This window comes from Giraffa tippelskirchi, chromosome 4, assembly GCF_054371585.1.
Source record: "Giraffa tippelskirchi isolate mGirTip1 chromosome 4, T2T-mGirTip1v1.2.pri, whole genome shotgun sequence".
Lineage (NCBI taxonomy): Eukaryota > Metazoa > Chordata > Mammalia > Artiodactyla > Giraffidae > Giraffa > Giraffa tippelskirchi.
The window spans coordinates 132,857,980-132,881,045 of NC_137278.1; the positions used below are offsets into that span (position 1 = coordinate 132,857,980).

The following is a 23,066-nucleotide window of genomic DNA, read 5'->3' on the forward strand; positions in this document are numbered from 1 at the left end:
AAATAGATGAGGAAACAGTGGAAATGGTGACAGACTTTAGTTTTTTGGGCTCCAAAATCACTGCAGATGGTGACTGCAGCCATGAAATTAAAAGACACTTGCTCCTTGGAAGAAAAGTTATGACCAGCCTAGACAGCATATTAAAAAGCAGAGACATTACTTTGCCAACAAAGGTCCATCTAGTCAAAGGTATGGTTTTTCCAGTAGTCATGTATGGATGTGAGAGTTGGACTATAAAGAAAGCTGAGTGCCAAAGAATTGATGCTTTTGAACTGTGGTATTGGAGAAGACTCTTGAGAGTCCCTTGGACAGCAAGAAGAACCAACCAGTCCATCCTAGAGGAAATCAGTCCTGAATATTCATCGGAAGAACTCATGCTGAAGCTGAAACTCCAATACTTTGGCCACTTGATGCGAACAACTGACTCGTTTGAAAAGACCCTTATGCTGGGAAAGATTAAAGGTGGGGAGGGGGAGGGGATGATAGAGGATGAGATGGTTAGATGGCATCACCAACTTAATGGACATGAGTTTGAGTGAACTCTGGGAGGTGATGATGGACAGGGTGGCCTGGCATGCTGCAGTCCATGGGGTCACAAAGAGTTGGACACGACTGAGCAACTGACCTGAACTAAACTGAAATAATGTTAGAAATTCATTTCATACTTAGCAATATTGTTTTTTAAATCTTGTATAATTTGTAACCTACAAAGGTGAATTACAAACTCTCTAACCCAGATTTTAAATGCTAGTGCATAATGAAAAAGGAAATCATGTGTGCAAGATATAGGATATACATGCAGATTCGAATATAAGATGTGCTACCTTCAAGTGACACTACTGTAATATTGTGTGACTCACATTCATTTTGTAAGTAATCCCATTATTGCCTTTAACTAAAGTGATTTCAACACTTGCCTTTAAAAACTCCAGGCCCTCTAGATGCTTGTCAGAGAAATCTCGGTAAAATGAAAAGCAGATAATGGTTCTTACCTTTTAGTTACAGAAAAGCAAATACTATTCTATGTGAAATGTGTCATTGTAAGGCTGCGGAACTTGAGACACTGCTGCTCTGATGTATGAATGTAACCTTTAATCTCCAAAAGGCAATAATTTCAATAGGCTGTCTTATTTCATGGTATGTTGCCTTGGAAATAAAATTTAGAGTGACATTCTGCTTGTGAAAGTTAAGAGGTTTTGATATTCATTTCTTAAGGCAGAATAGGATAATTGGAATCCCTTTCTTTTGTCACTTGCTGTAGTTGAGAACAAAATTCATGAATATGCTGGATTTACTACTCAGAGGGTTTTAGTCTTGTCTTATTTAAATTGAGCAGTATCAAGAATTCTAACTGTGTTAATAACCTTGGACCCAATTATTTGGACTCGGAGAAATAAGAGAGAGAAATAAGCATGAGAGAAAACTTCATGCCCAAAATTGGTTAATGCAGTATTGTTTACCACAGCACAATTCTGCCCTCGATACAATTTGCAGCAACATGAGAAATAAAGAAGTTGGTATTGTGGTAAAAGGCTGAAAATATGTCTAATATAGTGGAATTTTTACATTAGATTTGGGGGGTATACTTAACGATGCGCATGTGCATGCTCAGTTGTGTCTGACTGTTTTGCAACCCTATGGACTGTAACCTGTCAGTCTCCACTGTCCATGGAATTTTCCAGGCAAGAATACTGGAGTGGGTTGCCATTTCCTACTCCAGATCTTCCTGACCTTCCTGATCCCCTGCAGGGATCAAATCCGTGTCTCCTGCATTGGCAGGCGGATTCTTTACCACTGCACCACCTGGAAAGCCCATACTTAATGACACTGGATAATAATTGAAAATTAGGTTTTTGAAAATCGAAAGTAATGGGAAATATTTATTATATCATTCTTGGTATAATGATAGTGTTAATAATGAATATAAAAGAATGCATACAAAAACATTTTTCTGTAGAACACATTTAGAAGGATAGAAATAAAATTATTTCTGTGTTACAGTTTTAGGTAGTTCATCTGTTTTATTATTTTATTATTTAAATATTTACACAGAAAATGTCAATGAGTATTAATTAATAAAATATAATTCAATAATCATTTATAATTTGAGTCAAAAATAAAGTGTATCAAATTTTAAATATTTTAAAATATCCATGACATATTTTTATTCTTACTCTAAATTATTGGGAAAAATTTAGTGAAGACATAGCAACAAAAATTGAGTAGGCATTTTGTTTCATATAAAGTAAAATGTTAAAAATAGCAGAACATAAGGATCTTCAAAAAGATTTAGTGAATCACAAATGAATATTGCATGTTTGATGAAACTTGTTAAAATAGGCCAATACAAGTAAGATAAATTGGCCAAAGTCCCCCCAAAGAAGCAAAACAGGGACATAGATTGAAAGTGAAACAAAATGTTAAAGTGGGCTGAAACATATTTACCTTGTGTGCAAATCTAAAGGTTGGTAATTATAGAAAAAGTGTTTTGCAAGAAGAATTGATAACTGGCAAAATGGCTTTTAGGCAAGTATCTTTTAGGTGAAAAGTCGAAGGACTTCTGCAGAACTTGTTACTGAGTCTGAGCTCGCACTCCTTGCCACATGACAGGCCAACAAATTGAGAGATGAATTGCTGAGACAAGGAATAACAACTTTACTCTGGAAAGCCAGCAGACCAAGAAGATGGTGGGCTTGTGTCCCAAAGAACCATCTTCCCTGAGTTATTAAAAGAATTCAGGCTTCATTTATACAACAAAGGGAGGGAGTCAAGTCAAATATTTCCTTGTTCCAGTCAGCTTCCTGAGTGGATGTGTTAATTTCTTCTTCCCTGCAGTCATTCACAGGTGGGTCTGGTCAGGATATTTCCTGTGAGCTAAACAAAGGTATTTTAGCTTAATGCTCATCATTACCTGGGAGGCAGGGTTCCTAGAGATGGACCATTATGTATAATTAAGCTTATAGGCAACATCCCTTTAATGATTAACTTGTAATGGAATACAAAGTTTCTTCTGTGTTACAAAGGTAAATTGAGGGTCCTGGGTGGGCACAGAGACACAAAGTGGGAGATATGGAGAAAGAGAAAGACTAAAAGGATTCCCGATGCTCTTACGCCCTCCCACCCTAATTTGAAAGAAGTTACTACAGGCTTTGTGTAGGAGCATATTTCTGTATTTTGCTTCATTGTAAAGTCCAGAACAAAAGTTTTTCTTCATTATCAGCCCCAAGCATTGATACACTGAATTTCTTAGATCCATACTTATTCTAGGACAGACAGAAGTTCTGCTTTTGACAGTTGTTTAATCATCTCCCTCTCTAGACTGGTTCCTTCTCTGATTTTTTTTTAACACTATTTTCTCTTATTGAATCCTTTCCCTTCCCACTTCTCTCATCATTTCTTCTCTCCACATCACTACAACTTTATTCCCTTTTGTGCTGTATTTTTCTAGTAGAAGTATCACATTGATAAATGTACTTGGTGTGAAAGGAAGAATTCTAAAGATAGCCCCTCAAAGTTCTCACTCTCTGGTTATCAAACACTAATTTAGAAACTGCTGCAAAGGGATTTTGTAGATGTAATTAAAGTCCCAGATTAGTTGATCTTAAAATATGAGAAAACTAAAATACAAGATTATACAGGTGGTCCTAATCACATTCCAGGAGCCCCTTTGAAGCAGAGTATTATCTCCAGGTGTAGAAGAGAGGAAAGGAGAGCGGTTCATCACATGAGAAGTACTCCATATGTGCTGGCTGTTTTGAAAATGGAGATTGCCACGTAAGAAGTGAAGCGACTTCTGAAATTGAAAGCAATCCTCATCCCACAGGCAGTGAGGATTTGGCGACCTCAAACCTACAGTTTCAAGGAACGGAATTCTGTCAAGTACCTGAATGAACTTGGAAGCAGATTCTTCCCTGGAGCTTCTAGGTAAGAGCACAGCCCAGCCAACACCTTGATTTCAGCCTTGTAAGATGCTAACAGAGAACCCAGTGGAATCCACTGACATTTTTGACCTAGAGTACTGTATGGTATTAATGGGTGTTATTTTAATTTGATAAATTTGTGATAACTTATTATGGCTGCAATAGAGAACAAGTATACCTTCCCTGGTGGCTCAGCGGTAAAGAATCTGCCTGGAGTTCAGGTGACACAGGAGACTGGGGTTTGATCCTTGGGTCTGGAAGATGCTTTGGAGGAGGAAATGGCAACCCACTCCAGTATTCTTGCCTGGAAAATCCCATGGACAGAGGAACCTGGCGGGCTATAGTCCATAGGGTTGCAGAGAATGGGACATGACTGAATGAGCAAGCACCGAGCATGTACCTGGCAAATTGCAGCTCCCATCTGTTGATCACATTTATCTACTTATGCCTGTCTCTGGAGGCACTACCCCATAATGGGCTTGTGCTCCACCCCATAAAGCCCAAGTCTTTGTTTTTCCTTTTTCAGAGGTTCAGGATTTTTTCCTAGAAAAAAACTCTCCCCCAGACACATCAATTCAAACACAAAATTGAGAACAAAAAATACTTCAGGGTTTATTCTAATTTGAATGATTTTCAAAAATGTGACTCATAAAGAGACATGTCATTAACTAAATCTAGGAAACTGATGTTTTTCTCAGTCATATGTTGTGTCTTTGAGTAGGACTGATTCTGAGCCATGGCAAGGAAAATAGCTCCTATACTTTACCTTGATATCTTTAAGAAGGGAGAATCAACAATGCACAGTGCTACATGTAACAATAGGAAATCAGGAACTTCTTAATGTCAATCTTTAGATTTCTTGCTGCAGTTCTCTTCTGCATTCCCTTCATGCTCTATCTCTTCCATGCTATCTGAGACATTGTAAATATTTTAGAATCGTTCTTCTCAGAGCTGCTTTCACCTCTTTGTTCTTCAAGCTGTAGATGAGAGGATTCACCAGGGGGGTGATTACACTGTACTGTATGGAGAGGATCAGCTCCAGAAGCGAACCTGAGGTTGGCATGAGATAACGAAGAATGGCTGAGCCATAGAACAGGATCACTGCAGTGAGGTGGGAGGAGCAGGTGGAGAAGGCCTTGCTTCTGCCTGTGGTGGAGCTGATGCTCAGGATGGTGGAGACAATGCGGGTGTAAGAGAAGAAGATCAGGACACAGGTCCCAATGGCATGCAGGAGGGCAGAGGAGAGCAGCATTGCAGCATCGGTGGAGACATCAGAGCAGGAGAGGGGAAAGAGGGAAGGCAACTCACAGGAGTAGTGGTGGATGGTTTGAACCTCACAGAAGTCCAAATCCAAAGCCAGGAGAATGTTGATGAGTGCATCCAGAAAGGCCACAATCCAGGAGCCCCACACCAACCTCACACACAGCTGTTTCCTCATCACCTGTCTGTAGAGCAGAGGGTGGCGGATGGCAGCATAGCGGTTGTAGGCCATCACTGAGAGCAGGCAAGCCTCAATCCCAGTAGTGACAAACACAAAGAAGACCTGAGCCATGCATCCCTCTACTGAGATGACTTCCCTCTGAGACAGGAGGTTCTCAAGCATCTTGGGTACAGTGACTGAAAAATAGAAGAGGTCTTGGAAGGAGAGATGGCTCAAGAAGAAGTACATGGGTGTGTGGAGGTTACAATCTGTATGGATCACAAGTATTATCAGCAGGTTTCCCAGAAGAGTCAGAAGGTAAATCATCAGGAACAGGACAAAGAGCAGAGCCTGGATGTGGGGGTCGGCAGATAGCCCGAGGAGGATGAACTCCGTAATGCTGCTGTGATTCCCTGTGGCCATTTATGGTCATTGTTCTTTACAGAAAAATTAGGAAGAGGACTGAAATTTCTTCTTTCTATAGCAGTTTCCAGAAGGCATTGTTCTGTTCTCTTTCCTTATAGAGTCGATCCTTGAACAACATGGATATGAATCATGGCAGTCCACTTATATTTTTAAATAAATAGAGTACTTGTGTTTTCATTTTACAGATCTTTAACTAAATGTGAGGAAAAGATTTATGTTGGATTAGAGATCACAATATGTGGAATCAAAAGAGCTAGTCTTGAGTTCTAATTTAACTGTTTTAGCTTCCTGCCATTGTATGCCATTTATCAATGTCATTTTCTTAAATTATGAAAATATGATAACACATTTACAGGAGACTTGGAAAATACTGAACAAGGTTACATATAGTTTCACTATATATTACAATTATTTTTTTAAATAGATAAGGTTTTTAGTTGGAGTTTCAATATCAAACTCTCAAAAACTAATAGAATGAATATACAGAGAAGTAGAAGGATATAGTAGACCTGAAAAGCACTGTGAACCAATTCAACATAATTAAGATTTATACAATTTTCCCCAACCAGGGGATCAAACCCAGGTCTCCTGAATTGCAGGCAAATTCTTTACTGTCTCAGCCACCAGGGAAGCCCATAATTTTCACACAACAGTAGAATACAAATTCTATTCAAGTTCTCATAGACTACGAACTAGGAGAACTGGAACATATCCAGGGACAAAAGATTAGGTGCAAAAATTTGATGATCTAAAGGTATTGAAATCATACAGAGTCTATTCTCGTATCACTGTAGAATTAGGTTAGAGATCAATATCAAAAGATATTTGAAAATAATGCACTTATTTTCAAGTGCAATGTGACATTTACCAAGAGATATCTTTGATATAGCTCAATGTCATTGATTTTGAGGCAGAGATCGCAGTACTCAGATTTTCAACTTGTGGGAAGCTGTGAGGGTGGTTGCTGCCCCTAACTCCTGCAATGTTTAAGAGGCAATTGTATGTTTCTTCCTGCCTGGTCTGATCTTCATTTTCATAGCCCTCATATCTGCCTTCAGTGGTTCCATGGTGTTGTTTTCCCTGGCTTTCTGCTGGGCCATCTGTGAGCTCTGAACTTGCCCCACAAGATTTTTCCCAAAAGGATGAAATGTGAGGATATCATCCACTCTACAGGCCTACCGGAGAACTGCCTTATGACTATATTATACCATCTCCTTAGTCTGAGCCCTTGTATTCCACAGCTTTCCTCATCATCTTTTAGATTCCAGCAAACATCCAGGAGAGGTGCAGATTTCCAATCACCTTTATTACCTGGTCTTTACTGCCCTATTTAAAACTGATTCATTAACTGATTAATGGTATTAATAGCATGTTGTGTTTGGGTAGCAGTTTATCTTAAACAAATGACTTTCACATGTTTTCTACTGGGGGGTGTGTGTTTGTGTGTACGTATTACATTTGTGTGTATATGATGGATGGTGAGAGAAGAGATTGAATTCATTTTCCAGGTGAGAAAAGTTAAGCCCCAATATTATCTAACTTGTCTAGATCCCCACACTGATTAGTTCTTTCAACAGCAAGGATTTAAATCTGCTTCATTCGGTTACTAAACAAAGGCTTTTATTCTACATCACTTACTTAGAGAACAGGCCAAACTCCTTAGTTGCATTTCAAAGCGTTAATGACCTATGGATTCTCTTGATGCCCCACTGCTGAGGTCAGATAGCTTTGCTTGTTTCTGATCACCCTTTGGACCTTCCTTTTTTTCTCTGACTTGGTTCAAGCTGATATATTTTGTGGTGCACTTGTTCCATGAGTTCTTCTTTGATCAGTTCCTGCTCATTTCTCACATAAATCTCTGTGGAAATAATTATTAACCCTAGTTTTTCAAATGAGGAAAATAAAGATAAATAAGCAAATTCAAGATTCTAATTTACCTCTTTCTAGTCCAGGGACTTAAAACCTTGTCTGTTTCCCTTTGATATATAACAATTCATCAATACACTGTAAGTTTTTCCATCATCTGTATTAAAATCTTCATCACCTAGTGATATGTGTGTCATTTTTGTCTCTACAATGAGAGTGCAGTTTCTACAATGACAGGGCAGGAATTGGGCTGTTAGTTTTTATGCCTATAGTCACACACACACACACACACACACACACACACACACACACAGATCAAAATATAATGAACCTGCAATCAATTATTGTTAAATAAAGACAAAAAGTTAAGAAAACTGGACAGATTATGTAGCAAAAACTCTTGGTGATTATTTCCAAGCCCAGATGTTCAAGTTGTAGTTCAAAGAGCTAATCAGTGTGGGGATCTAGACAAGTTAGATAATATTGGGGCTTACATTTTCTCACCTGTGAAATGAGTTAAGGGAGTTAAGGGAGCCTGAAATTAGGAGAGAAAGGGAGGAGGCAGATTGCTTATCTCCTTTTGCTATAATAGACTGACAGAGGGCTTAGCTCTTTCTGAAATCAACACCTACAGATCCCTGCTTCAGAGGGATCACATTACATTTTGCTTAACATGCAACATCCATTCATCTATCCATCCATCAAAAGTGAAAGTCGCTCAGTCGTGTCCAACTCTTTGCAACCCCATGGACTATACAGTCCATGGAATTCCCAGGTCAGAACTGAAGTGGGTAGCCATTCCCTTCTCCAGTGGATTTTCCTAACCCAGGAATTAAACCAGGGTCTCCTGCATTGAAGGTGGATTCTTTACCAACTGAGCTATCGGGGAAGCCCTCCATTCATCAGTTATTTAATAAGTAGTTTTGAGTCTGTTCACCCTAAGGTACTGTGTTATACATGCAGTTGAAGACAAGTCTACATGTATGTTTGTTTTTGTATTCACCCAGTCAGTCTGTGTCTTTTGCTTGGTGAATTTAATCTATTTACGTTTAAGGTAATAACCAATATATATGATCCTATTACCATTTTCTTTGGTTTTTTTTTTTTTTTTTTTGTAAATCTTGTTAAATTGCTGTATGAATGCACCTACCTGAGAGATTATTCTCCATTATTCAAGGTGATCAATCCTTCTCACCTTTTTTCTCATCATCAGATAGAACCCTGATATGTAGTTGTACGTTCAGATTCAGTCTTTCCTGGGGCTCTCATGTCTGCTTTAGAGTAACTCTAATCTACCTCTTGAACTCCGAATCATTCCTGGGATCTCTAGCTTTGGTGTTTACCAGACAAATCTAATCTTGGTATCTTTTGTGACTTGCAGTAAAAGGTATTATCCTTCTCAGAAGGTAAATTTCCCAGTCCTTGAACTTGCTATTGCATACTACCCTACCCCTGTTACTATGCCTATCAAGGACTCATATAATTCCCAAACCCTGAGTTCTTATTTAGAATATGTATATCTGAATCACCTATGAGTTTTGTCCAGTGTGTGATCTGTTGTCCAAGGGGTTGACCCAAAATAATGAAGATTCATCAATGAAGAACCTGTAAAAGTCTGTTTTACCTGAGTCTGTATAAAATACTTTTGAAAGTAAAGAACTTCTCTGGATTTTGTACTAACAGAATAATACAGTGAACAAAAGTCATCCTTTTCAAGAATGTGAAAATTTAAGAATTTGGGATTAAGTATAAAAATTCATCATAGAAGCTGGTCCAATTCTTCCCTATTTACTCTGTAATATAGACCTGACCATAGGACCAAGTCTTAGCTTGAGAACACTCTAGAATCTTCAGAGAATTTTAGAGAAGTTTTGATTATGGATCCAAAACCTGAGAACTTCTATCCTAAAATGGAAGTACCACAGTTTATCAGTGAGACAGCTACATTATGTAAATTCATGACCCATCTCACTCCAGGCCCCGAGCACAAAACTCTTTACTAACCTTCTTTTAAGGAAGGACAATATCTACATGTTAATTTTTAAAGAAATGGCAAATTATTAATATAAAGATCTTCTCACTTACCTCCAAGAAGAAACACAGTGAATTCAGTTCAGCCCTAAGTTTGAGTGAGGAGTTGCAGATCTAAAAATGGGTGTGAGAGTAGGGAGGTCATGAGATAATTCCTGAGAAGGCAGAGTTAGAAAAGATAAGCCCAAGAGATTCCCCCCAAACTGTTTACCTTACCAATTTTCCTTGAACATTCAAAATGAAAACAGAAATTCATCATCCTATACATTTTTTCACCCAGAAAACCATCTTAAGGAAAGTGAAATGAAAGTGAAAGTCTCTCAGTCGTGTCCAACTCTTTGCAACTCAATGGATATACAGTCCATGGAATTCTCCAGTCCAGAATACTGGAGTGGGTAGCTGTTCCCTTCTCCAAGGGATCTTCCCAACTCAGGGATTGAACCCAGGTCTCTGGCATTGTAGGCAGATTCTCTACCAGTTGAGCCACCAGGGAAGCCCAAGAATACTGGAGTGGGTAGCCTATCTCTTCCCAAGGGGATCTTCCCAACCCAGGAATGGAACTGGGGTCTCCTGTATTGCAGGAGGATTCTTTACCAGCTGAGCTACAAGACTGTATAAAGTGAAATAATAGACCTGAATTCAAGTATCATCATAAAAAAAATCACCATCTTCCCTTCTATGAAGTTTCAACATCAGAGATTGCTTTTAATGGAGTACATATGTGTCTAAAGTAAAATTAAGCAATTTTGGAAAGGATAGTACATTGAGACAGTTATCAAGTATCAAAACTTTAGGTTGAATGAGACCATCAGTGCTTTCCAATGTGACAAGTAGTTAAGGCTCAATAGTCAGAATATGAGACAGTTCAGTAGATGTCTGATAGTTGTCTTGGTATACTTATTCAGAAAATGTTGAGATATTAAATGAATTGATGAACAGTTAAGTGAGGAGAGGAAGCTGAAATGGTTTAGTTCTTATAGGAGGGAACCTGGTGACCAGAATGAATTCTTATAAATAGGTCTCCCACTGTTCTTCAATTATTTTAGCAGGGATGAGAGATTAGATTGGGAATGGGTAATAATAACAGAAAAATGAATTTTGTGCACATTATAGGATTGAGGACATGGGAAAAGGAGGCATACTTTAGGGTACAAGTATTTTCTGTCAAAATTCAAGGAGTCCTCTTTCTCAATGATTAACATTATTCACCGAGTAAATATGGGCCTCCTCATTATCTAGTCAGAGAACTTGAGGACAAAAGCCCACTAGAACATAAGAAGAAATATACAGTTTAGGGAGTTTTGAAATGCAAAGGTTTACTCTCTATTATGTGGAAAGTAAAGTGAGAAAGTGTAAAAGAATGTCTTAGAGATTCAGACAGAGAAGGTCTGTCAACGAGATGTTAATAAAACTGTAAAGTGCCTGGAACACATTTGTGGAACACTTTCTAAGTTTCTAGTGACTTCACCTCTCTTTACATTCTCATCTTCTTTTCTTATCCTTCAGTTATCTGGGAGGTAGACGTATGTGGGGGAGATTCCCTGTTTTAGGTTATCTCTGATTTATCAAGATGAATCATCCAACAACAGGAAAGAATGGTGGCTACTTATTGAGTTGGAGAGGTGAATGGGTATTGAAACATGGGGTAGGCTTTTAGATTTCTTGAGGTAAGAATATGAACATGGCTTTGGAAGACACCACAGGAAGTGGAGGTCTGACACTTGTGTGCATCCTATACTTTTGAAGAACGTTTCCTTGTGACTCCAGTAGATTGTATGGAATGTACTGAAACTGGAGGGGAATGTGAAGAATCTCTGTGAAGAAGTCTATTGTCAGTCTCACATATTTTGAGATGAATGTCTGCTTTTTGAGTGAGTGTCTGCTTTTTGTTTTGTTTTCTTATTATAGCATATATATATTTTATTTATTTATTTTTAACTGAAGGATAATTGCTTTACTGATATCTGCTTAATGTAGAGTATACTTGAAGAGAAGACAAACGATCCCCCAAAGATATTTGAGTTTCAAGAAGAAATGGTTAATACATAAATAGTTAAAAATAGGAAAACCAAAATTACACTAATATAATAAAATTGGTCTTTATTTTGTGATGTTAAAACAAGACGTGAAATATTTGGCAATAAGATGGGGAGAAGTCATCGATAAATGCATGTTATTCACAATATTTTAGTTATTCGTGTAAATTGTGGGATCAGGGAGGGTTTATAATACCATTTTAATAAAAATAAAACTAATAGTAAAATAAACAAAATAAAGGAAAAGATGTACATGTATCAACCAATCATTACATATCATCTGAAAAGGATTATTATTTCTAAATTCTGCGAGGTGAGGTCCTTTGTTTTTGCTCTCCTTTCTTTCTCCTTTTTTTGTTTTGTCTCTTCTTTCTTTCTCCTTCTTTCATTTCTTTTTTAAAATTACAGTTTTATTGAGATATAATTGACCTGCAGTACTGTATAAGTTTAAGTACGGCATTATGTTTTGACTTACATACATCATGAAATGATTACCACAATAAGTTTAGTGACTATCCATCATCTTATATGGATACAACAATAAAAAGGGAAAAAAAATTTTTCTTGTGATGAGAACTCTTAGGATTTACTCTAACAACTTTCATATATAAGGTGCTACAGTGTTAATTATATTAACCATGGTGTACATTATATCTCTATACTCACATATGTGTTAACTGGAAGTTTGTACTTTTGACTACCTTCATCCATTTCCTCCTTTCGTTACCCCCACCTCTGGTAACCACAAATCTGATTTCTTTTTCTATGAGTTCGTTTGTTTGTATGTTTGTTTTTAAAGTATAATTGACCTACAACACTGTATTCTTTCCTGGTACACAACGTAGTGAGTTGATATTTCTGTACATTTCAAAATGATCACCATGATAAGTCTAGTTGCCATTCACCATAATAAGTCTAGATATCATGTGAGGTCTTAAAGGAAGGGAAAAAAAAGAAAAACAGGAAATAAGGAAGAAAGGAAGGATAGATGGGTAGAAGGAAGAAAAGAAAAAACTCTGGCTTCGAATATTTTTGGAAATATTTAATGATGAATAAAATAGAAACTATTTCATAGCATCTATTTTATATTTTCATTCTTATGATGAGAAATGGGAGTAAAAACTAAGCAGGTGCTAACTTGTTTCATAAATTCTTATTATATAAAAATGTATGAAAAAGAGAAATAGTAAAAATAAGACTCTTTAAAATATATAACTTTGGTGAATCACATATAACTATGTAACATTTGATAAATCTTTCCTAAAATAATTCCTTTAAAAGGTAAAGGAAAATTGAGAAGGAAAACTTAAAATCCCTTAAATCATCATGAAAGGTAAAATAGGAAAACCATGCATGCAATATGGTATAATTGTAGGAAAAGTCTGAAACATACGTGAAACTTTGAAATTTTATAAATGCAGGTTTCTTTTTCCCCCAATGACTGTCTCTCTAGATTAGAAGCAGAAATTTTCAATCTACATCTTCTTTAGAAAAAAGGATTTAGGTGAATTTGGGTCATTTCCCAAATCTTGGTGAGGTCTTTTGAGAGGCTAGGTGGGAACAGAGATATCATGGGATGTTAGGGCTACAAAAAAGAAAGGAGGAGGCCACCAAAACAAGCCAGTTCTTCAACGTTCCTTGAAAGTTTCTTAGGATTCCGGGGTTTGAAGAAAGAACCATTGACCCCTTCAAACGATATTTTGCTTGAGCATAGAAGAGGAAGAATTCCTTCCTCCCTAATGTCCTCTTTGTTTATTGGTGCAGTAAATCCCTCAGGCCACATAAGGGTGCCAGTGCATGTGTAGACCTGGGTTTCCAATTCCTGTCTGTCATAAGTGTCCCTCTTCCTCATTCTTCTGATCCTTACTGAAGACTTCTCTTTCTTTAATTTCTCCTTATTATCACCATTCTCCAGTCTGGCTCATGTTCTCTCATCTGGTCAACCTGTCTTCCCTCTCATTCTCTCTTGCACATGTCTCTCTCTCTCTTGCCTGAAGGGGATCATATTCACATGATTATTTGGTACACTAGGTTGCTTTCTGTTGGCTCTCAATCCCAAGCTTGTCTTGTACACTTGGCTTTATATTACCAGGACTAGACCACTACAGAGGACATTTCCCAAGGATATTTCTATTACTGCTGGCTTCTGATTTGCCTCAGCCAGTGAGAAGTATGGGCAGAAACTAAAAGAGACAGCTAATGTGGTTCTGATGGAGGAAGGGTAGTGTCCCTTCAGTGCTCCCAGCATCAGCGGCTCTTTTCCATGCTCATGGCCTGCCACCTGGCCTCAGTACTTCCTCAGCACCCAACAGTGGTGCCCCCAGTGAAAAAGCAGGGCTGAGCCACCCTCGGAGTGGATTCCCTCCCTTTTACCACCAGGTGCCAGGAAAGGCACAGAGAATGGGTAACGTCTGCTTTGCCTTAATAGCATACTCCCTCTCTCAGTAATTCCTGGCTTCTCCTATATTTTCTCCAAATCCCTCTCCAATTTAAGATCAATCCCAACCCTCTCCCAATCCTGAGTCTAAAATTTATGACTCTTTATAATCAGTGACCTTGCCTCTTTTACTTCTAGGAAAACTCCCCCTATAAATCTCAGACCCAGATAAGAACTGAGGTTCTAGACAATTTTCTCAGTGCTAATCTCAATGGGAATGTTTCATAAATAAAAAAGAGAATCTGTGCCAAGTTATCTCAATCTCCAGGATTGAAATAATTAACTGATGCATTGCTTTGTACCTGAGCCAACTGCCTGAACAAAAACAGCAAGTAGCTCTTGGATTTTCTCAATAATTTCAAATGAAACAGGTTCTTGTAAGATATTTTGTCACATCTGTTATGAACTAAGAAAAGTTTTCCTCAGCTTGTTATTCAAACATCTGATGAGATGCTTTTGCATTTCCCAGTTATTCCCTACCTGTTCTCTGCTGTCTGAAATGCTGTAAACCTTTTTGCCACATTCTTTTCAGAGCTTCTTTTACTTCCTTGTTCTTCAGGCTGTAGACAAGGGGATTCACTAGGGGAGTGACCACACTGTACTGCAGGGAAAAAATCAGCGCCAGTGGGGAACTTAAGGTTGGCATGAGATAACGAAGAAAAGCAGATCCGTAGAAGAAGCTCACTGTGGTGAGGTGGGAGGAACAGGTCGAGAAGGCCTTACTTCTGCCTGCAGTGGAACTGATGTTCAGGATGGTGGAGACAATGTGGGCATATGAGAAGAAGACCAAGAGTAAAGTTCCAGAAGCATGCACAATGGTGGAGAACCCCAGGACTGAAAAGTTGATGGAGATATCAGAGCAAGAGAGAGAAAATAGAGATGGCAGCTCACAGCTGAAGTGAGGCATGACATGTGCCCCGCAGAAGTCCAAGTTCAAAGTCATGAGGGTGTTAATGAGAGCATCCAGAAAGCCCAGTCCCCAGGAGAGCCATACTAGACCCCCACAAAGCTGTTTACTCATCCGCTGGCCATAGAGCAAAGGGTGACAGATGGCAGCGTAGCGGTCATAAGCCATGGCAGAGAGCATGAAGGCTTCAGTCCCTGCAATGAAAAACACAAAAAAAACCTGGGCAAGGCAACCTTCTACTGATATTGATTTCTTCTGAGATAGGAGATTCTCCAGCATCTTGGGCACAGTGACTGAAGTTAAACAAAGATCCAGGAAAGAGAGGTGACTGAGGAAGAAGTACATGGGTGAATGGAGGTGAGATTCCATCCTGATGACAGTCATCATCATCAGATTCCCTATCAGGGTTAGGAGGTAAATCCACAGGAAGAGTACAAAGAACATAACCTGGATGTGGGGGTTGGCAGATAGTCCAAGGAGGATGAATTCTGTAATGGTGCTATGGTTTCCTAAAACCATGAGAGAAGGTGTTCCACTGGAATAAAAACAGGGAAAGAAATGTGAAGTATTCACCTCCTCTTCATGCCATCTCAGAGTTCTTATTTCATTCCATGCACATATACATCTCTCTTCAGCCCGCTCATCTTTTACAAGGAGTTGAAAAAAAAGTCTCCCTCCTTCCCTTAAATTCTTCTTTGACCCGATTGCCAGCTGTTTAACTCCTGGAACCATGAGCCAGTCCATCTGTCTATGCTCTTTCCCTTTGTGGCTCCTCTACCAAAATAACTCTGGAGAACTTTATTTAATTTTTCAGTCTAGTCTATGACTAACTGGTTTCATCTTGAACTATCCCTTGCGGTGTTTTTTTTTTTTTACCTGTATTGCATGGTTTGCAGGATCTTAGTTCGTTGACCAGGAATTGAACCCACACCCTCTGCACTGAAAACGCAGAGTCCTAACCACTGGACCACTAGGAAATTCCCTACCATCCCTTGCTTTTATTCTGTAACACTACTAGTCAAAACCAGTAAACCTGGGTGGTTCTGGTGTGCCTCCAGTTGCAGAATCAGGGCACCAATTGGTAAGATCATATTTGTTCTGGTGACTTCATTACTCTTCTATTCTCTGCCTTCAGCTGATAGTCTATTGAAATTTTTTCTCTTCACATTTTGACCCAAATCCCATTGCTCTTGAATCTTCACTATATTTCTATCTCCTCCATTATATATGTCTTCCTTCTCTTCCTGCACAGATTATAGAAAAGAATGATCCCTGTCATTTTTGTGTGTGTGTGTGTCAGTTATGTCTAGGTATCATCAAACATTTAGCTTTCCCTCTACTTGAAGATCACAACAAAACTATAGGTGCTGCATTATGTCAAATTTTAGAAGGAGGAAATTCTATCTGAAACTGTTGCAGTAACTTGCTACTATTGAGAGAGTGAGTGAGTGAGTAAGATTTACACTCATCCCAAGTCTATGAAGCTGTCATTATCTTTGATTTTTATGTTCTGACCAGCTGATACCCATTACCCATTTTCTTAAACCTGTTTACTTATCTCCACTCTGTCTTCTCTTTTACTCCTTTTTCTGTAAACTCTTTTGACCTTTGTTTGGATATCTATTGCTCTGGTTTTCAGCAGAATGTGTGAGTACTATTTCCTTTTTCTCCAAGCATATTGCTTGCTTATGGAGAGAAGATTTGGTATTCAATCATCTTTATTATGTTAAATCCTAAACTACAGCAGAATGAGAGGCATATGATGGGTCCTCAATATTTGTTGAATATAGAAATAATGAAACTAGTATAGAAGTACTGTGTGTGCTTTGTTTAGCAATACCTGCCTCCTCTCTGCCCTCTCCCATACCAGTTTGATTTCTGGTTTCAGAAATAAACAACTTGAGAATGACTTGGAAGTTGTAAAGAAAAGGAAGGCTCTGTGGGGTTGCGTGATTGCACAGGACTTACTTTCTGTTGTACTAACTGGCACCTAAAGATTCATTCCCTCCAGGGAGTACCTACTAGCTCATTTTGGGCCACATTCAGAAGGTTGCTTAGAAACATGACAATTATTCATCTATCCATCAGATAATTTATTGATAGTTACTAATTTGTTTAGTCACTTAATATTTCATTTGTCCACTCCATTTTCCATCCTGTCAATTCAGCAATGTATTCATCTGTTTCATTCAGTTATGCATCACTTCATCAATTCTGTTATTTATCTAATTATTCAAAGTAATATAGATTTATTTTGTACAAGGCTTACTTACAATAGATTGGGCAAAAAGACCTTGCTTAACCTTTGCTGAACTGTTGTGTAAATACACTTATTTGTCCTGTTTTTCCAGTTACATTTTTCCAGAACCCAGGGTTGAATTTTTGCACTGGTTAATTTTTTTGTACCCAACGTGAAATCGCAGACTCTATTCTGTCATGAGTGCTCTTTCCTGGTATGATAACTCCTTACTGAAATCTTGATCTGCCAACTAGAACTGGGAATCAACTATGAATTCCCCAAGCTTTCACCTGGGGAATCTCACTAAAGTCTCAGTTGTTCTTGCCTAAAGAACTCACCAGAATAGATTCAGTTCTTGCTGGGCTAGCCAATGCCCTGCTTTTCCTAACTTTCCTTTATTTTCCTATTTCTGTTTAGGCAAGTTCTTATACTTTCACCCCTTACCAGAACCCCTATTGAAATTACCTCTTGATTCTATCTGGTGAGTAAGTTGTAGTCCAGCATGGTGAACTAAATTAATATTTACTCTTCAGTAAAGATGAATAATGAAATGATAACCAAATGGAAAAGTCAATTTTTCATGTCTTGGAGTTTGTAAAATCTTACAGAAATAAACAATTCTTTGTGTTCTTCAGTAGCAAAATAGTCAATCCAGTCCATTCACTTTAACTGGAAAATTTCTCAAAATTTGTAACTTACTGTCTAATTTTGGTCAGGTACAGTTTGGCCACATTTGCTCCATATTTATTCTCCAGTTTTTCCATATTTACTCTCATTGTAGACCTAGTTACTATCCAAGTTTTGTTTCCAGCATCAGCCTGAGAAAACTCTAGGATATCCAAAGGACTTTGGAGAAACCGTGAGAGGTCCAATATTTGAAAACCTCTGTCCTCTGCTAACATCTCACAAAGCCCATCAGCAAGGCAGGTGGAAGCCCAAGTTCTAAGATTCTATGATTTTCTCCCTCTGACTCCCAACATAGATCCTCTGACTGTGAGCAAGGGAAGACAGAACTTCATTTCAACCTTGCAGTGAAGGTTATACACTAATTTCAAATTCTTGTCACTTACCTTGAAAGGGAACACAGTGGCTTCAATTCACATTAAAGTTGAATGCTTATTTTGAAATTCAGAAAAAGGTAGAGAGAAGTTTTGATGCTTACATAGAGAAGAGAGGAAGATAAGAACATAAAGCTCAAGGTGATCCTCTTAATAGAAAAGTGCTTTTTACCAATTCGCCTGGGTAACTGTATGTGAGCACTTAAAATAGGTCAGCTCTTAATATCTTATAAATGTTCACATCAGATATTATCTTAAAGAGAAGAAGAGCAAGATATTGCATTTCTGGATCACTGAAGAGTAATAAAAAATAATTATCACTTTCTACCCTATTACTTTTTACTTGTGTTTACACTACTGTGAATTCATTTTACTTAAATTAACATTTGCCTAAACTTAAAATTCAACAAATTCTGAAAGCAAAAGAACATAAATGCCATTATAAATTATTAATTCATTTATATCCAATGATTTTACATCATCCCCAAACAGATATTCTAAGAAAACAGTCTCCAGGTTTAGCTACTAAGTGTATGTGAAAGTTTCTCAGTCGTGTCTGACTCTGTGACCCCATGGACTGCAGCCCGCCAGGCTCCTCTGTCCATGGAATTCTCCAGGCAAGAACGCTGGAGTGGGCTGCCACTTCCTTCTCCAGGCTACTAAGTGTAATCAGACACAAAATATAAGCTAATTACATTAATGACTGGATGGACAGGTTAATGAAAATAGAATGAGAGACACGTCTAGTGTTAGAAGGCAGAAATGGTCTGGGTAACAATTATTTGGAAGAAACTCAGAAGAGTGTACAGAATATGGGTATCCCAAGCACACCTTGAAAAGGAGAGAAGGGGAAAAGGAGAGAAGGGATGCAGGACATGTGGTTTGTATTCATGGAAGACAGACTTTGCATACCTTAATATTCTCCTTATAATCTTTACCGGATTCTGCTCTTCCTCTTCTCCTTTAACCATGAATTTTGTTGATGACCAGAATATTGTTGATGACTGAAGTGGTTAATAATAGCAGAAAGGTGAACTATTTTTAGCACATGTATTTAGAGTCTAAAAGAAGGAGGAGGATGTCAGGTTACTAAAGTTTATCAACTATGTTATGCTCTTCCCTATTCCTCCCCAGATCAATGCAGATCACATAACCAGTTTGTGCTTAACTCTAAAAAGCATAGATAGGATTTATTTAGTAGATGCTAAGAGCTTCAAAGGAGAGAGACACCCATAAAGTTCTTAGTGTGTGAAACTCAGACTGCAGCGCAAGGAAAAGATGATGGGAGAACGTAAGATGAAAGAAAGTGCTTGAGAAAGCCAAGTGCAGAAGGCGTGAGAAGGAAAAGAAAACAGAAGCTGGAAGTCCCAGGTGGGAACAAAGGAAAACTTTAGAGAAATCGTAGAGGTCTGGGTTTTTGTGGCATAAAGCTCATCTTTTCACTCTAGTCTCATTGTGACATAAGAAGTCATCTTTGGTCAGGTGACCACTACTCACAGGGAAATCAATAATTCTATAGGTGAATTCCAGAAAGTGTACATGTTAAGGTTTTCTATTTACAAATACCGCAAGGGAGAGAAAACTGACCAACTCAGATGAAGAAGTTGAAAGCTGCCTTGGTCCTGCCACTTTCAAATTCTGACAGGAGCACAGGAGAAATTTCTCTAATGTCATCCCAAACCAATTCACAGAAGCTAGTCTTCATTTAACACTCTTCGTGAGTCTAGATACTAGGCAAAGCATATCAGTGAAGCAAGTGATTTTCAGATATAATCTAGCTGAAGGGAAGCCAGAGAGGCTGGTGGAGCTGGTGAAACTCAGCAGTGCAAGAGAGCTGTAGTCCCTGAGGTCAAATCTGAAGCCAAATTTTGAACTTATTAATTAGAAGAGTGAAGGCTATAGAACTCCTAGGGGAATCTCACAAATATAAGCTATAGAACTTCAGGATTGAAGTTCCTACTGTAAACCCTGGAGTAGTGTGAGTTTTAAAAGCAGGCAAGCTGAGGGACTTACCTAGCAGTCCAGCAGTTAAGACTCTGCCTCCCCTGCAGAGGGTGTGGGTTCAGGGGAACTAAGATCCCGCATGTCTTGAGACATGGCTAAGAAAAGAAAAGTAGGCAAGCTGAGAAGTCTTTGCCTATTGGCCACTTACTGGAGGGATACTTTATTAGGAAATGATCATAGAAGGTGTTTGGCAAGATGTAATTCACTTGACAGCTCACTTTCCCATATTCACAAGGAACTGTAGTGTTTGTTTTTTTTTTTGTAAATTTATTTATTTTAATTGGAGGCTAATTACTTTACAATACTGTAATGGGCTTTGCCATACATTCAGATGAATCAGCCATGGGTGTACATGTGTCCCGCATCCTGAACCCCCCTCACACCTCCCTCCCCATCCCATCCCTCAGGGTCGTCCCAGGGCACCGGCCCTGAGCGCCCTGTCTCATGCATCGAAACTGGACTGGCTTAAACACACCTGGGATGAATAATTTGGTTACTAAATCCATTAAAAAAAATCAGAAACAGTTAGCAATGACACTACCCAAATTGAACTGAATGCATCTATGAAAGCTTATTTTATACAACAGTGCTGTGAAAAGCAGTGTACAAATCAGCACAATCACCTCGTGGAAGGCATCCTCATCTCTGGGAATGAGTTGTTGGACTTCATCTATTGAGATGGTCATATAATTTTTATCCTTCATTTTGTAATCTGTATTATATTAGTTTGTGGATGTTAACCATCCTTGCATCCCAGCAATAATAATCCCACTTGATTATGATATATCATTCTTTTAATGTATTGTTGAATTTTCTTTGCTTACATTTTGTTAGGGATTTTTTCATTTATGTTGATCACAAATATTGGCCTGTGATTTTCTTTACTTTTGCATCTTTGTCTAGTTTTGGTATCAGGGTAATGCTGGCCTTATAAAATGAGTTTGGAAGTATTCCTTTTTTTCTGTTTTTCAGAAGACTTTCAGAAGGATTGCTACTCTCTTATGAATGTTTGGTAGAATTCACCAGTGAAGCTCTCTGATCTTGGACCTTTTTTGTTGGGAGGTTCTATTTTAATTTTTTGAGGAACTTCCATACTGTTTTCACACTGGCTGAACCAATTTATATTCCCAGCAATAATATAAAAAGCTTTTCTTTTCTCCACATTCTCACCAACATTTGTTGTCACTTGGCTTCTTGACAATAGGCATTCTAATAGGTGCCAGGTGATGCCTTGAGGTGATATCTCATTGTGGTTTTGATTTGCATTTCCCTCATGATTAATAATGTTGAGCATCTTTTTGTGTACCTGTTGGCTATTTACATGTCTTCTTGGAAAAAATGTCCATTTAACTCCTTTGATCATTTAAAAATCAGATTAATATTTTTCCATTGAGTTATATGAGTTCTTAGTGTGTTTTGAATATTAACTTCTCATCTGCTATTTGGTTTGAAAATATTTTCTCCTAATCTATCAGTTGCCATTTAATTTTGTTGATGGTTTCCTTTGCTGGGCTGAAGATTTTTAATTCAATGTAGTCCCATTTGTTATTTTTCCTTTGTGGGTGTTTTTGGTGTCATAGCCAAACATCATTGCTGAGACCAATGTTGAGGTGTTTATCCATGTTTTCTTCTAGGAGTTTCATGGTATTAGGTCTTATATTTAAACCTTTGATTCATTTTGAGATAATTTTTGTGAGTGGTATAAGAGAGGGTTCTGGTTTCATTTCTGTATGTGTTTATCTAGTTTTCCTCACACCGTCTGTTGGAGGGACATTTCTTTTTTTTTTTTTCAGATATTTCAATTTTATTAATTAATATGAGCCAAATTTTCTCAAAATGGTCTCAAATATGGGGCAATTTTATTGATATGAGCCCGATTCTTATATCTCTTCATCTCTAGAAAAGCACTGAAATCCTTCATGGTGATGTCTCCTCCTTCTGACTAGCAGTAACCTCCTACAAAAACATGTGCTTGACTGCATGTACTTCCCCTTCACCCAAATCACATGTATACTGACCTTCCCCTGTTCCTCTCTGGAGAAGTTTTTCAGAGCTATCCGAAATGCTGTCTCACAGGCTACAGTCATCATTTTGCCCCAGATAAAACTTAATTCAGAACATGCACACTGTGCTTTTATTTTTAGTTGACACCCTTCAATTTGCATTGCTCTACCATCTAGTTTAATTTTGCCTGTTTATGAACTTTACATACACGGAGTCTTTGTGTATGTTTTCTCCTGTATCTGGCTCATTTTGTCAACATAAGGTGTAATATTTAGCCACATTGTTGCATGAGGAAATTTCATTATTTTATGGTATTCCATTGTACCTATCTAATGTCTGTCTATCTAGAGAGAAAGAGGGGGTCATGGGAAATTGGAAAGAGTGAGTCTGATCATTCTTCTAAGGAATTTTGGTGTCAAGGAAAAGAAAAATGGGCAGCTTCTAGAGGGGATGGTGGGGTCAAGAGATGATTTTTTTCTTTCCCTGCTTTTCTTTTTTTAAAGACTGGAGAAAAAACAGATCTTTCTCTCTTCCAAGAAAACTCCAAAGGAGGAAGAAAAATTGATAATGCAAAAGAGAGAGGGAAGTTGAAGCCATGCCCTTGAGTTGCTGAGAAGGGATGGTACACATAGGGCATGCGTCAGGGGGATGCCTTAGCTAGGAACATGAACAATCTGCCCACCTGTCAACTGAAAGAAAAATGCAGTGTGAGGGCTGT

The 23,066-nt window shown here is 38.2% G+C and overlaps 1 protein-coding gene and 1 long non-coding RNA gene across 4 annotated transcripts in view; both read right to left on the reverse strand.

The window, feature by feature from the left end:
• The window catches only part of LOC145545191 (uncharacterized), a 113,806-nt gene that overhangs the window by 14,303 nt on the left and 76,437 nt on the right, over positions 1–23,066 (reverse strand). For 2 of the 3 annotated variants that reach the window (XR_014081934.1, XR_014081935.1), the window contains 2 exons: positions 19,253–19,401; positions 9,718–9,777 (listed from right to left, as the gene is read on the reverse strand). This is a non-coding gene — a long non-coding RNA (uncharacterized LOC145545191). Of the gene's footprint in view, positions 1–7,404; positions 7,625–9,717; positions 9,778–19,252; positions 19,402–23,066 lie in introns of all 3 variants that reach the window. The other variant, XR_014081933.1, reaches the window with a different exon arrangement.
• Positions 4,828–5,763, reverse strand: LOC145545179 (olfactory receptor 8S1-like). The gene has a single exon (XM_081589078.1). It carries the CDS (start codon positions 5,761–5,763, stop codon positions 4,828–4,830), a length of 936 nt encoding a protein of 311 aa, XP_081445204.1.

What these genes read in the sequence shown, in the direction of transcription:
- LOC145545179 (XM_081589078.1), bottom strand. Translation starts at nt 5,763, where the DNA reads ATGGCCACAGGGAATCACAGCAGCATTACGGAGTTCATCCTCCTCGGG.